General features: G+C 36.6%; 1 protein-coding gene across 2 annotated transcripts; it reads left to right on the top strand.

Annotated features, from left to right (window-relative positions):
• The first annotated feature begins 1,672 nt into the window (after positions 1-1,672).
• On the top strand, positions 1,673-12,865 carry LOC116307689 (polycystin-2-like protein 1). Of its 2 annotated transcripts, none has more exons than XM_031717971.2 (18): positions 1,673-2,173; positions 5,486-5,599; positions 6,124-6,177; positions 6,649-6,722; positions 6,873-7,027; positions 7,141-7,239; positions 7,364-7,499; positions 7,689-7,777; positions 7,963-8,362; positions 8,586-8,645; positions 8,843-8,964; positions 9,365-9,584; positions 10,016-10,149; positions 10,559-10,676; positions 11,160-11,365; positions 11,549-11,696; positions 11,807-12,028; positions 12,231-12,865. In XM_031717971.2, exons 1-18 carry the CDS (start codon positions 1,840-1,842, stop codon positions 12,276-12,278), a joined length of 2,733 nt encoding a protein of 910 aa, XP_031573831.1. In that variant the 5' UTR covers positions 1,673-1,839; the 3' UTR covers positions 12,279-12,865. The 2 variants fall into 2 exon arrangements, with proteins under 2 accessions (XP_031573831.1, XP_031573829.1); XM_031717969.2 differs by having other exon boundaries at positions 1,674-2,173; positions 12,228-12,865.
• The last annotated feature ends 964 nt before the right edge of the window (positions 12,866-13,829 follow it).

The following is a 13,829-nucleotide window of genomic DNA, read 5'->3' as shown; positions in this document are numbered from 1 at the left end:
TCGTAGTTTGCCTAAAAGGAAAATAGATTTCTGGAGAATTCTTCGTGCCTATGGTGAGCTTTAGTTGCCTGCCGACGAAAGTTGATTAGACCTAAAAGGTTACTGCTATAGTTTAATTCCTGTTTAGCTCAAGAAGCGAAAATCTGACCCTTAATCAAGCAGTCTAGATTCTCTTTCCATTGTTATTTCCCTGAAAAAGAAAAAAAAATTGAATTTACTGAAAAATAACTGGCATAACACGTTTTTTCTCATCGCAAAATTCAAATTTTTTGGTTGCTTAAGATTTTTAATTCTTGCCAGTAGGACTCCTAGATTTCGTGGGATCCTATTGAATAGAACTGAATAGGGCTATATTTACACAAAACTTTCTTTGCATACGGGTATAAAACGAAACTCCATTGTACTACAACTTAAATAATGATTCTTATGAAAAGTGGCGAATCTTGAGCATTTCTTTTTTATACTTGCTCTAAATGTGTCTTAGTTTACTGCAAGACTAAGTGTCAGTGACTAAATGATCGTACTATTGCACCACAATAATATCACTTATTCACTTAATTTTCGAACTGATATTTAGAATCCAAATGCTGGATATAAAAGTGTTTTTAATGACGCTTTCTTTTGGGTCCTAATATAAGCAGAAGGAATTTCCCAAAGTGAGTTCGCCTCGGTAAAAAGAAAGAAAATTGGAAACATTTTGCAGATATCGATGCAAAGCATAATAATGCCTTGATATAGATAATCTTAATGTATTGTTTTCCATAAAAGAATAAAAATAAAACAAAAATATATTCACTACATGGAACTTTAAGTTCGGTACTGGTAGCTTCTAATCTAGCCAAGTTTAGTAAAAACAACTTTAATCCATTAGGATTGAACGGAACGTGAAAATATAACATTAAAAACATTCTGACTCGACTTTCATCTAACTATTCCAAAGAATATCCATTAGGCGAAAATTTTAATGAATTTACTTAGGAACCGATATTGGTCAATAATAGCAAAGTTTTGAAATCCTTTTATTGTGCCTTAACCAATAGGAGTTTGATCCAATATGAATATTTGATAACGCGTTGACATGATGACGTCACTGTTACCTCCGAGCTCGAGAGCCAGGTGTATATGATCTATATATATTCTTTTCTTTTTTCTTCATATTTGACATCTTTTAAGCCTCTGTCTATCAACAAATAATAAGAGTGTGGTTTTTTTCCCCGTTTCATTTCCGTTCAGAATAATATTCAACTTAGAGGATGCAAGACTCCTGACCCCCTAAAGAAGAAAAAAAAGAAACTTAAAATGAGACAAAATTTTCCCAAAACATTTGTAGCCATTCTTAGCACTTTTGTGAGCCAATAGAAGTTCGTTAGTATTGTTATTAATTTTTCCTTTTTTACTTTAGTAAAACTAATAAAACTTTAATCATCTTGGCCCTCAGAAACTAAGTCAAATCGAAGGAAATTAAGAATTTTATGCTAACTGAGATAGTAAGTACATGGAAAATCCAAAGCTTTTTTTATGACACTATTCTTCTTCAAGATTCTGTCATTTTATCTTTTGGGAAAAAAGTCTCTTTTCTGAAAAACAAAGTTTCCATGGAAATTGTTTAATTAGTGCTGAATGATTGACACCTAGAAACCTCTTACGCAGGTCATGCAATATTGATGAGAAAAAGGTCTTCCAAACTCACTTCACTATAGCCAGCATAGAGTCGAGAACGAGTTGGCCGCAAGACCAAATTCTGTGAACATATAAATATTCTGTCAGCCCTGACATTGAATCAGAGCAACTTCTAAACCTTACTAAGGGGATTCCAATACATACTAAGCTGTTTCGAGGATGAGTACAGCAAAGCGTAGAGGAAGACCGGGGTCTCAAGCGAGTCTCGGGTTGAGTATGAACGACGACATGGAGATGAGCGAGAAGGGAAGACCACAATCTTCACTTTCAAGGAACGCTTGGTCCGATGATGATCTTCTAAACGGACCAGGAGGAGATGACGTGGATTTCTCTTCTCCAAGAGCGCCTGCTTCGGCCGCTGTTGATGTGATTCCATCGGCTATGGAGTCTGAACCCGTTTCTCACCAGAAGCAAGTTCCAGCCGATGTACGTGCTCCGGGAGCGAAGAATGTTCCTGTCGGATGTTGGACTCGGTTCAAGAGAATCGTACGAGGTAAGAAAATTAAAGTTCTTTAAGACTTACTATGTTTTGGTGGATTATCGATGGAGCCTGACAAACATTCTGACCTACAAGAAAAACTATTCATGCGTGAAAAACGAAATATATACAAACAAAAAATACAAACACATACATACAGCAAGACTACGTTGTGTTGATGGTATTCTAGTCAATCGACGGTTCGATCGTACTACCGTATGTTAAGAATATTATGGATATCTCGCTGTTATAATTTTACAAAAAATTTACTTAACCACTATCATTCGCCACGAAAATTTGTCAAAGTTAGCTATCATTAAGGAAAAGGAGGCGAAAATACATGCATCAATATACTCGATGGTTTCTAATTGACCAAGACTCGAATCGGATATTTATTCAAGAATTCTCCTCTTCGAATCATATTCCTTTAATTTACAGCTTTATCTTCTTCCTAATTCTCTAGGGTATTACTTTTCTACCTCAGATGAAAATCTGCGCTTTCTATTTGGCTAGCTTAGCCTGAAATTTCGACAACCTTGAACTACGAGTTGCGACAAGAGCTAAAATTTTAATGAGAGTAGAGAGCCGCGCAGGTGTTTTAGTGTATGCCAACTTTGCTCTAGGCAAGATATTTTAAATCTTGAGTAAAACTCAACTAGTTATTGAGTTAGCCGATTCGAGCGAAGGGAATACAAAGTAATATAGCCATTATTAATACCAAAGAGTATATCAATGTAAAATGTGGCGAAGGAATAAGCCAACTGTAATGTATGGTATGTGTTTGCTAGCTCGGGTTTACCGCAACTACACTAGATAAATAATTCATGCGACGAGAAGAAAACTCTGGATTGGTGTTATTTTTCCTTAATTTCGTCATTTGATCTTATCTGCCACTATGTGCTAAAATTTTAGAGAACTTAGGTTTTTTTATTTATTAAGGAAGCCAACTTAGTGTCAGGGCTAACAGTTGAAAGGTTTTTCGGAAGTGACTTTCAACCTCCTTACGGGGGAAAAACTTAATTAAAGGGATTCTTCGTTCTTTTTGTCACCTATGTAGGGGTTCTGAAATCTTTTTCGTTTTCGACCCTAAAGTTGTACAAGTGATTTATTATTTTAGCATTTCAGAAGCTTGTCCGATCATTTTTTCTTTTCTTGAAACAAAATAAAATGATTCAGCCGAGCAGTGGCGCGTAGACTTTCTTTTCTCTTGCTGATTATCTTAGGATTAACGAAATTGCAGTTTAAGAAGCAAAAGAATAAGAGAAATTATGGACTAAAGGCATTAAGCTTTACTTTTGTAAGGTCCGCCAAAAGACGAAAAACCAAGACAAAAAATTATTTTTTCAGCTGCTTTTCGCTTTTTTTGACGTTGGTCTTCGCTAAACGGGGCGAAAACATTCTCAAAAATTTGACAAATTCAAGATTGTCTCAAGTACTGTAGTATTTTACTTTTGTCGAAAAAGTCTTGAGGACAACTCCCGAATTTCAGCGATAAAAATCAACAATTTGTACTCCCTTGACAACCGAACTTCGTCAAAGTACCCGAATTATTTCCATGGAGACCGTATAATTTACCTTATTTCATCAAATACTCGATACAAGTCGTAGGCTGTTTTTTAGGAGTTACTATTGGCTGTCTTTGATTCTTCTAGAAAGGATATTGATTTAGCTGTTGGGTTTGAATTCATGGAGATCGTGTAAAAGGAATTTAGTAGAAGCATATTATTTAAGAAAAAAATTGACAACATGACACTTATTTTGAAATTTTTTTTTAAATTTTTCTAAGTGAGTTTAGGAAGTTTGAGGAGTTCGTCAATAGCTACTGTAGCATGGTTTATTACTTCTCAGCATGATATCAACACAATTCTATAAAAAATGCTGTCTTAATTTTCACTTTGTTTTTCTTTAAACTCAAAAATTTCATTTTCTTCAATATTATTTTATTCACTTAGATTCAAAATGTCAGAAAGAAGTTTTAAGACTATTGCTTTAATAAAGGAAAAATTAACAATATTCTTCATAATGGGATATATTTACACTTCTATTACATAACAAGAATAATTTAAAATTCTGCACAATAAACATGGGCTTGAGGAAGCTTAATTAAAAAACTACAGCTATCAGTTTTTGATATTGATTTTAAGATCATACCCTTGCATGTTATCAGCGTATTAAAAACAAATCCTACAATTTCTGGCTGACTGAAAATTTGAAAAAATAAAATACCAATTTTCACATTATCATTAGGAAGCGTAATCAAAAAACTACAGCTATCAAATTTTAGCATTTCTTTTGAATCACATACTTGCAAATTGATCAGCATATTTTTTTAAAGTTTCCAAAAAATTTTTTTTAATAACTTCAGAATTTTAATGGCCTCAAAATTGGTTACTGGCAAGAAATTATACAAAAAAGCACATATGATTAAAATCTAAGTATTCCCACAATGTACATACTACAATTTCTTCTAAATTTGATCTATAAATTATTAATAAACACTTTTTCCACAATTTATTGTTTGTCAGAAAGTAATATTTTTTAGTTAATTGGCAGCAAAGTGTGTGTATTCATGTGTATGTGTATAAAAGTTAGAAAAAAATGCAAATTTTTAGTAAAAGATTTAAAACAAAGTGGTATGAAAGAGAACCAGGGTCAGCAGTAAATAGTCTATTGGCTACACTGTTGCAGTAACCCTGCCTCTCATTTCTGTTGTTGTTTAATGTGTTATATTTCAATAGAGTGCAAATAATATACCCGTGAAATAGTTAGGATGAAATAGGAGATAGTTAGCGCTTTATTAGACAAAACATAGGAATTCAGTGAGGCATGACAAGGGCAATATTGTTTCAGCTTTCAGAAGTGTGTTTATAAATATTTTAAAATGCGTGCCCTTGAGTAGCACACATGCACTAGTTTACCCATCATAGCTCGCCTATTTTAACTAATTAGCCTTAGGCAACCAAAGGTTAGTAATTAGCTAGCTAGCTATCTATTTCATGGCTATATTATTTGCACTCTATTCTTGGTGAAGTTATTAATATAAGAAATAAACCAAAACATAGGATAAGAAAAATACAGTTTAGGGTACATATGCATATTTATAGATATATATGTACTGTATAACTTCTTTTCTAATTATATTTTATGACCATCACTCCTCGCACATGCCCGTGAGAAAAATATCATATGCTCTTATTGGGACTTAAACCCAGAAACATGGATATAGCCATGGATATATAATTTTAGTGTAGTATTTAGCAAAAAATGTGTCGCAGTCCCTGAAATAAGAATGTAACAATAATATTTTGAAATGGGTTAACTTTGCAGGGCTATGGAGGACTCGGCAGACTGAAGACACAGACACTGACAGAGAGATGCATATCAAGACCACACTCAGAGAACTCCTAATCTATCTGGTCTTTATTACAGTTCTCTGCATCTGTAAGTATTGGTAAAGGCAAAGTAGACTTGTAGACTAGTTGGAAGTTTGCACGTTAAGTCTCATGGAGGCCTGGGGGAAAACCAGAAAACCCAGAGAAAAACTCTCAAATAAACAAACAAAAAAAAAATTGTCACCACTAATCATCATAGCAAAGTGGCACAGCTCAAGTAGTTCGAACTATTAGCATGTGAAGATGTCTATGGTAGCCACTATACAGTCAATGTATGACCCCGGAGACAGCTCTAACTAGTTTGAATTTGTTAGAGTCGATTTGAGAGGAGGGAGGAAAAACCCTTGACTCTTGGGGTGAATGGGATTCAAACCCTGGACCTCAGAGGTGAGCAGGAAGGGTTTTACCACTACACCATCCTGACTCCCCAGGGTAGAGACCTTACGAACTATAACCCAAGACCCCAGACGTGAAAAGTGAGTGCTCTTACCTTGATTTTCCAACTAAGCTCCATATGACTAGAGCTAATCGTTTATTAAAATTGATAATTTTTAATATCTCATCATTTTTCAGTAACCTTTGGTATGACCAATTCTACCATGTACTACTTCACCAAGGTCATGAGAGGTATGTTAGTGTTTATCATAATTAATATGCACATATGGAAAGGGTGGGCTGCAGGAGACTATGGAGTTAAACCCCTCCCTCTTTCTTATAATTACATAAATTTTCTTTATCCTTGCCCCCCCCCCCCCCCCCCCCGGGCTTGCCCCGCATAAAAACTATGCTCCGTTGGTGTTGTCTTAGCTATCTCTGTATCATGACCACCAACCCTATCTTCTTCAACATAATTGACGTCATTATCAGCAGCAACACCTTCACCATCATCGTCATTACTTTCATCGTTATCACCATCATTACTTTCATCGTTATCATCATCATTAGCAGCAGCAGCATCATCATCATTATCATTTTCAGCAAAAGCAGCATCAGTATCATCATCATCATCACCACCACCACCACCATCATCATGATGAACAAAGATAAGGTGTTAAATATTCCATTCAAGTAACACACATGCCATCTTGTTGATTCTAGATCTCTTTGTGGAGAGCAGCATGTCAAACAGGAACACCTTCAAGGAAATTACCACCATGAGCGAATTCTGGATGGTATGCACCGCACCACCCTCCCCTTAATATGCTCATTATTCACTCCTAAGATGTCATTTTATTCTATAACTCTGATAGCATATCTAGAAAGATTTTTCAAAGACATAGTCATGATGATGGTGAAAGCTTCAATATTTTTTCTCTTTGTAGTATGCCGAGGGACCACTCTCTGATGGACTCTACTGGGAAAAATACTACAACGACAAGAACGTCTCGCAAGACGACATGGGCTTCATTTACTTTGAAAATAAAATCCTTGGAAGACCACGAATCCGCCAGACTCGAGTCCTAAACGATTCCTGTGTGTAAGTACCTCTTTGTTCGTTGTTTGAATGCGAAAACCTAAGCTTTACTCACATTGCAGTGTTAGATGTCTGATGAACTTATAAACCGGCTCACTTTTTTCTTCGTTTAACAGTGTTCATGACGACTTCAAGAGTGTGATAAAGGAATGCTATGCTCCATACTCACCCAGTGCAGAAGATACGAATCCTTTTGGAAAAATGAACGGCACAGCGTAAGTCATTGATCACCTCATCGTGATTTTTAGTAAAAAGATGTGTGACTTTAGTTCCTAAACGGACTTTTCGCCGTTAGGCAAACTTTAAATAACTAATCGTAAATATTCCTCTTTTTTTTAGCTGGACTTACAAGACGGAAAAAGAACTCGAAGGCAGGTCATACTGGGGAAGATTGACAACCTATTCAGGCGGTGGATTCACTCAGCTGTTGGCTCTTAAAAAGGAAGACACCAAGGCAGTCTTCAATGATTTGAAGGTTTGTATTGATCAGTCTTGAAGGGCTTGAGGTATTGCGTAACCTTGCGCAACAGGAGTCGGGCTAGCGCGGTTCTAACTACTTTCCTCGCATTTTAACGGCTCTTAAAAATAATTTTTGGAATTTATTTATTTTATTGGGAATTAAATAAGTAGATCAAGCAATAATGACTTAATGTTTACTCGACAGGAAAATCTGTGGCTAGATCGTGGAACCCGAGCGGTGTTCATTGACTTCAGTGTGTATAACGCGAACATTAACCTATTCTGCATCGTCCGGTAAGCCACTTTTATTCATTAGTCTATTCATTCAGCAGTCAAAACTAATTCTTTTTCCACGAAGACGTGGAGTGTAGTTTAACTAGATATAAGTTCTACTTCAAAGGCTCTATTTTCCTTATCGTTCTCTTCATTATTCGCTAAATTCTTGGCTATCATTAACTTGAAATCCGATTTTCTTCCAGACTTCTCTTCGAATATCCAGCAACCGGTGGCTGTATCCCATCCTTTAACTTCCGAACCTTGAAGCTGATCCGCTATGTGGATGCATTCGACCATTTTGTCATGGCTTGCGAAGGAATCTTTATCCTCTTTATCATCTACTACACCATTGAAGAAATTTTGGAAATCAAGAAACATAAGATGCAGTATTTCAAAAGCTTCTGGAACATTTTGGACATTGTGGTCATCATGCTCGGTTACGTTGCCGTTCTGTTCAATCTCTACCGAACAGTCGTTGTTGGCGACCTCTTGACGTCGCTTCTCGCTAACAGCAACCAGTATGCAAACTTCGACTCTCTTGGCTTCTGGCAGACTCAGTTCAACAACATGGTTGCTGTGGCCGTCTTCTTTGCCTGGATCAAGGTTTGTATATAGGAAGCTTCCACAGATGAATACTTATATTACTAGATGTTTCAAGACCCTTATGATTATCGGCAGTTAAACAAGTTCCAAGACTTTATGTTTGAACGCAATTGTGAAGGTCCCTGTTTGCAGAGTAATGATGATGTTAATGGAGACGTTTGGGAAGGCGATAATACTACCTGGCTTCAAACTTTGATCGATTTGTCTGTTTTATGTCCTTTAGGTGTTCAAGTACATTAGCTTCAACAAGACCATGACTCAACTGTCCTCAACTCTCTCTAGGGTTAGTATTTGGTTCGTCTTTCTTTCTCTCTTCCTTTCCTTTCCTTCCCTTTCCTTTCTCTCCCTACCCTTCTTTTCCCCTTTGTTTCCCTTCTCTTTCCTGTCGTTTCTTCCTTCCTTCTTTCTTTCTTTCCTTCCCAGTTCCTTTCTTTCCTCCTTTCTTTCTTTCGTTTAACCGTTATTCTCATTATTTTCCAGTGCGCCAAAGATGTCGCTGGATTCGCTATCATGTTCTTCATCATCTTCTTTGCATACGCTCAACTTGGATACCTCATTTTCGGAACACAAGTGCGTGACTTCAGTACCTTTCAAGACAGCATGTAAGTAGACAAAGCTATCCTTATTCTATATGGTTATTTTCTTTCTCCTATCCTTCATTTTGGAGTGTCAAAGAAAAATCTAGAGAACCAAGATAAGGGCAGTAAATCATCAATTAAGTGGTTTTAAATTTTTTGGCCTGAGATTTTTTAGTACAAAGAGGTATTCGGGTATGGTTTTGAGCTTTCATTATCAAGCAACACCAATACCAGTCTCATTGTGCCTTTGAATAGAAGCAATTCTTTATCAAACAAAGACTTCTAGACGTTCAGTTAGCCATCAATGAGTATAGACTTCGGTATTTTAAGATTTCATGATCTTTATCAACGCAAAGATTATACTTCTATTCATTTTACTCTAAACATCTTTAAATGTAAATGTCCCCGTTTTTGTCTTCTATAGTTTCACTCTGTTCCGTATCATCCTTGGAGACTTCGACTTCCACCAGATCGAGAACGCCAACCGTGTTCTCGGACCCCTGTTCTTCATCAGCTACGTGTTCTTCGTCTTCTTTGTCCTGCTCAACATGTTCTTGGCTATCATCAACGATACCTATGCAGAAGTTAAGTCTGATATCGCTGCTCAGGAAAGTGAATTCGAGATTACCGACTACTTTAAGAAGGTACTGAAATATCTCATTCATAAATATTGTGTCCTTATCAATGATATTTCTGTGAAGTGAATTAGACCAATGGTTCCGCTAATTAGGTTGGTCAAAACATATTTAGCTTGTTTTTGGATTCTTTGTATTCTATATTGATATCGAGGAGAAATCTTGGCACTTATAGAACAAAAATATTATGTTATTCCATATAGTGGGTAATTACGATGTATATGATAGGGATTTTTTTACTAATCGCTTATTACAAAACATATACGCCAATTGGATGCAGGGTTTTATCTAATGGAATATCAGGAAATACGCTCATAAAGCAATTCCTTTCTGGCTTAAATATATCTTAGTTGTCACCGGTGTTTAGCTTCACTGTATTCGAAGAGCTCACCATGGGAAGAACACGAAAATTCTCATCCTTATTTTCGTTTTTCAACCAGGGATACCAGAACATGCTAAACAAACTCTCCTTCAAGAGAGAGAAGATCATTGACATCCAAAAGGCTTTGAAATCGGCCGATGTGAACCAAGACAACAAACTCGACTTCGAAGAATGGCGCGCAAACCTTAAATCGTAAGTATCTGTCTATAGTCTATGTCTTAGGTATTTAAAAAAGCGCGTTTTGAGCAATTCATCGTTTTAAACTTTTTGAATTTCAATTTATAAATGTGTCCATGAAAACTATTTGAGATACTTTTTGCCAGGAAAGAAAAACATTTATTGTCGTGGCGAGAGATTGTTTTAAAGTCACCCTATGAACTAAATTTTGATCTTTGAAAAGCAAGTCAGACGGTGGCTGTTTTAGTATCCATTAGTTTCTTAAAGTAGCGACATTCATAGTTTATTTATCCAACGCGGAAAGATCAAAGTTCCTTTGAATTATACATATTAGTTTGTCATTACCGGGAAGATATAACCTCAACCTCGATGAAATTAAACGTTGTCGCCGTCAAATCTAATTTCACCTGTCATATATTTTCAGTCGTGGTCATGCTGATGCTGAAATTGAAGCCGTTTTTGCCAAATACGACTTGGATGGAGACCGAATTCTTGATGAGGATGAGCAAAGACGAATGCAGGAAGATCTCGAGGGACAGAAGGTAACTTATTATATAACAGTGTGTAGGGAAATCATCGCGAATAAGGTTGGACCTGAGCTTTCGCTAAATTTGAGTATGATTTACCGATTCAATGAGATAAAACCAAGATTCCATCTTGTCAATGTTTGTTTTGAGTTTATTAATTTGAGGGATAATTGATGATGTTTGTAATCGTCTTCTTCCGAGTTGGAATCTGAAAAAGGAAATAGGAAATATAATTCTACTTATCGCACCTTAATTAACAATAACAAAATAGAAGTATAGACGCCGATATTAGAGTAAAACTGATAAAAATCCACCACAAACTGATAGAGTTTGTCTTGAAGTAGGCGAGATGAAGTGATAAAATACTTAATTTGTGTATCCATGCAATGCCGATCGAATTTGTCATTTAAAGAAATTTTTTTCTAGTAGAGCCGAAGTTAAACAAATCAACAAACATCATGATTTTTTGCTAAAATACATGATGATTTCGTGTTGTAGGCTGAGCTTAATGAGGAAATTCAAGAGATGGAACGCAACAAAGAAACCAGACCAAAGAGCGGCAGCCGTGCTAGCTTCCGTGGCAGTGATATCGATAGTGATGATGACGACGATGAGTCAAACGGTGGATTGAGCGGACGTGCAGCATCCGCTACTGGCCATCGCCGCGGAGGTGGCGGAGGAGTCTCTTATGAAGAATTCAATGTGTAAGTAAAATTCGTTTGTGCCACAAACAAAGGGAATTTTCACCATGAGTTCCCTTGTTGAAAGGAACAGTTATCCTGATTCTAGAGAAAAGGAGACAGCCTCGGAAAGATTCCAGAACATCTTTTTTCATCAGCTTTTTTTAATATATATATTAATTTTAATAATGTATTTGTTGTTTGCAGACTGAGCCGTCGTGTGGACCGCATGGATCATTCCATTGGAAGCATTGTATCGAAGATTGATGCCGTTCTTGTCAAGCTCGAAGCCATGGAAAAAGCCAAGTTGAAGAGACGTGAAACGATGGCCAAACTTCTTGATAGCATCACAGAGGTATGTCTATCTTGTACTGGTACAATTCTTGCCCAAACTTCCCCTCCCTAGATGAATATTACCACAATTTGTGGCTTGTCGTTTTAAAAGTCTTCGATTTCTTTTGACAGAGTGAGCGAGCCGGACGAAGTGATGATGACGTGAAACGCGACCAAATGGAGAAACTTGTCCGAGAGGAGCTTGAACGCTGGGATAGTGAATCCTCAATGAACCGCGGGGACTCACGCGGCCCAAGCCCCAGCGGATCACGTGCTAACACGGCCAAATCTGGACGCTCAGTTTCCCGTGGTTCGGTCCAGAGCAGTTTGGGCTCCGTCCGTGTTCCTGTTCGCGTAAGTGTCAAGCAGACGTTAGATTTGTCCTGTAGATACGCCATCGTACTCTATAGACGAGTCATTCCATTTTCTCAATTTATTACTATTTTTAGTTGCTTTACATTTTTTGTTATGCTCTATAGGCGAGTCATGTCATTTCCCATTTTTTCATTTCCCATTTTCAGGTTATTAAAATATTTCTTCTTTTTTTTCACAGCAGGATGAGCAAAGACCGCCACCACCTTTTGGTGAACACACTAATGTGTGAGAAAATCTTTCACTACACCAAATCTGCCAGAATACAGAGAGAGAGAGAGAGAGAGAGAGTGTACTAACTCCAGAGCATGAATACTACACATATAAATATATCACAAAAATTATTTAAAATCACGTCTAAAATTAACGATTAACTAACGAAGGAATAGAACTAGAATTTGCTAGTTATAAATTAAACTCTTTCTAGATTTTTATTGCTTTTAACATGTATCATACCTAGTATATCTTATGACAGTCTGAGATTTTCATTTATATTACGCAAATTATGAATGCCTTGACAGTGTCTTGGAAGCTATGTTTTGGAATTAGAATGCACTTAGGATGATCTTGACAAAACATTGAAGTGCCGATCCCAGTTGGGGGGTGGGGGCACGAGTATGAATATTTGGTGGCTTTCCAAATAACAGCCACCTCCCTCCAAATCCTCCAGCATTAGTGTCACTTCAGTGGTGTTCAATGTCATGTAAAAAAACTTAGACTGTTGCTTTGCTACAAGTGGATACCTTACCTTGATCAGACTAAATGTATCAGTTTCATTTTAGATTTTACCATAAAATGAGTGCCACAGTGTGCATAATATGTCAATGTGTAGTGAATATGCTAAGTTAGCACTTTATTGTCAATATTTCAGGGGGAAATACAGGGATTCCAGGTTTGCAACTAAGTATTATTGCATGCTTGATATGCATGATAAAAACCCATGAACTCTATTAGGGGTTTTTCTTAACATGGTAATATATATAACAAAATCCCTTGGAGCACTATCAAAACTGACAATCTTCTGGTTTTAGAAGAGTAAGGCACTAGTTTAGCAATAGGTTTAACAAACCTCTATCACTAGCCCAAGAATGCAGAGTTTTTCTATATGCATTGATGGGAAAGAAAAGAGAAGAGTGGGAAGGGAAGGGGATGGGATGAAATATTATGGCCCGTGAGATGCATGTGAATATAGTGAATTAGACTACATAGTTGTGAATGTTGCAAGATAATTCATGTAGGTCTTACCCATGCATAAAACAAAAAATAAAATTCACCCAATAAAAAAGGTTGTTCAATTATTATTAACTACTGTACTTGTTACATGCAAAGATCCACTCTGCCGACTAAATGATATACATCACAATAGCCCACTTCCAAGATATGCTTTGCCCATCACGCACAAAGGTTTCAGTATGAGGCTATGTGCTAAATGAAATATACCTGAGTACAACAACTTATCTTTCACTTCTAATCAACAAGCACTAGATCTAGCATTAAAATCAAAAATGAATCAAAATGTCACCTCTGAAGATTATCCTACTAAAAGAAGCCCTCTTACCCCAACTATCTCATGTCTCGTCTTTTTTCAATTCACTAGGCATATTGATTTTCAAGCCATAGAAATTTTGGCTAACTTATAACTACTGTACTGTAAGTGTGCACATTGTTGGAGATTACCAACCAAACTTCGATTCAAACCAAACTCAGACTAAGCCAAAACCTTGTTAAAAATAAAAAAAATATGCAATACCTTCAGCTATGGATCAAAGGCAACAAAAGATTA

This window comes from Actinia tenebrosa, unplaced genomic scaffold (genome assembly GCF_029948245.1).
Source record: "Actinia tenebrosa isolate PJP-AT-01 unplaced genomic scaffold, QUT_ActTen_1.0 PGA_scaffold6__47_contigs__length_16458017, whole genome shotgun sequence".
In the NCBI taxonomy this organism is placed as follows: Eukaryota; Metazoa; Cnidaria; class Anthozoa; order Actiniaria; family Actiniidae; genus Actinia; species Actinia tenebrosa.
This window is presented reverse-complemented; position numbering and strand designations above follow the sequence as displayed.